The sequence below is a fragment of the Geospiza fortis genome, unplaced genomic scaffold (assembly GCF_000277835.1).
Source record: "Geospiza fortis unplaced genomic scaffold, GeoFor_1.0 scaffold78, whole genome shotgun sequence".
Lineage (NCBI taxonomy): Eukaryota > Metazoa > Chordata > Aves > Passeriformes > Thraupidae > Geospiza > Geospiza fortis.
Window position 1 is genome coordinate 4288955 of NW_005054339.1, and position 1514 is coordinate 4290468.

General features: G+C 44.6%; 1 protein-coding gene across 1 annotated transcript in view; it reads right to left on the reverse strand.

Moving 5' to 3' along the window:
- Positions 1-1225: 1225 nt before the first annotated feature.
- The window catches only part of WNT5A (Wnt family member 5A), an 8535-nt gene continuing 8246 nt past the window's right edge, over positions 1226-1514 (reverse strand). Inside the window, 1 exon segment of the mRNA XM_031058183.1 lies at positions 1226-1512. Within this exon segment, the coding sequence (XP_030914043.1) occupies positions 1262-1512 (251 nt within the window). The 3' untranslated portion in view covers positions 1226-1261.

The following is a 1514-nucleotide window of genomic DNA, read 5'->3' on the forward strand; positions in this document are numbered from 1 at the left end:
TATATGTAACTGCTCGAGTATAGTCTGAACAGTTGTATAGTGTATATCTGCAGTATATTATCTAAAGCATGTGTATTAAAGACATAGGATGATAAATTTGGTATTGCTGCAACGTTTCATTGAACTATAATAGTCAGTTAATGTTATTAAAATATGAAACTACTGTCTCCTTGAGGGAAAGCGTTCCCAAAATCTGCAAAAAAAAATAAAAATCAGTCATTCCAAGAGCGGATATCTAATGATTTATTTTCTCACATAAAATTAGAGGAGTTATTTGTCAAGCTGTGTTTTGAAAGACAGCCAGCTATTACACCATTTAAAGGCATTTTCAAATGTGGGGAACTCTCCTTTCCATGGGCTTTGCAGGCTGGGAAAGCAAAGCTGTCTGTGAGCATTGCCCAGCCCCAGTGCTGCGGGCAGCCTGCCCCGGCTGCTCCACGCCCGCCAGGGAAGCGCTGCTCCGGCACACGAGACACTCGAACATCACAATTAGCTGATGAGGCCAAGCTCTGCCTTGAAGAATATCTTTATTATTCACCAAGGCAGATTTTTTTTTCTGGGTTTTTTTTTTCCTGTCTTGCTGGGTTCTGGAACCAGCCCTGGTGACTCAGGGATAGCGCAGTTGAAGCCTTTCTGATCCTTTGCTCTTTGCCCTCTGGTGACCCTTGGCGGGCAACCGACACCATACCTTGTGATGAACATACCCCTTATTTACAGAGCCCTACATGCACTGAACAGCTTTATACACCGTATTCTAGGAACTTCTAGTGTCTGAACCTAAAAGTCATGGACAGCTCTGTGTGTTCCTCACATCCATAAGGATGGTTCTAACATCCCAAGCACATTACGTGGTTGCTCTGTCTACTGCACATGTATTACGTTCCATGGATCTAAATTGGGATATGTCGGCTTTTCCCCTCAAACTACTCTATTGTTTGTAAGAAAAGTCAAATTTTTTTTTAACTTTGTAAAATAAATATTCTCAGATTCTCCTCCATTATTGCCAAAAATATAAGCCTCACACAGTTCTGGGATGGACGCAGAGAGGATTTCCAGGCACTTCTCTTTGCAACCTTTATATTTTTCTTTTTTCTTTCTTTTTTTTCCTTCCCCGCCCTTTTTTATTTTATTTTCTTTTTTTTTTTTTTAATTTTCTTAAAAGAAGACGAAAAATGTGTACACATTCACTGTGATTTCTGTTGACAAGCCTCTCTGCTTGTTGCTGGCAGGCGGCTGCAGTTCCTCCCACCTCGTCCGTGCCCTATTTGCACACAAACTGGTCCACGATCTCTGTGCACAACTTGCATTTCACGTAGCAGCACCAGTGGAACTTGCAGTGGCAGCGCTCTCGCTGCACCGTCTTGAACTGGTCGTAGCCCCGGCCGCAGCACATGAGTTCACAGCCGTCCATGCCCTCCGAGGTCTTATTGCACAGGCGGCCCTGGGTGCCCAGGGAGCCGGTGCTCTCGTTGCGCACGCAGTAGTCGGGGCTGGGGGCGATGTACACCAGGGCG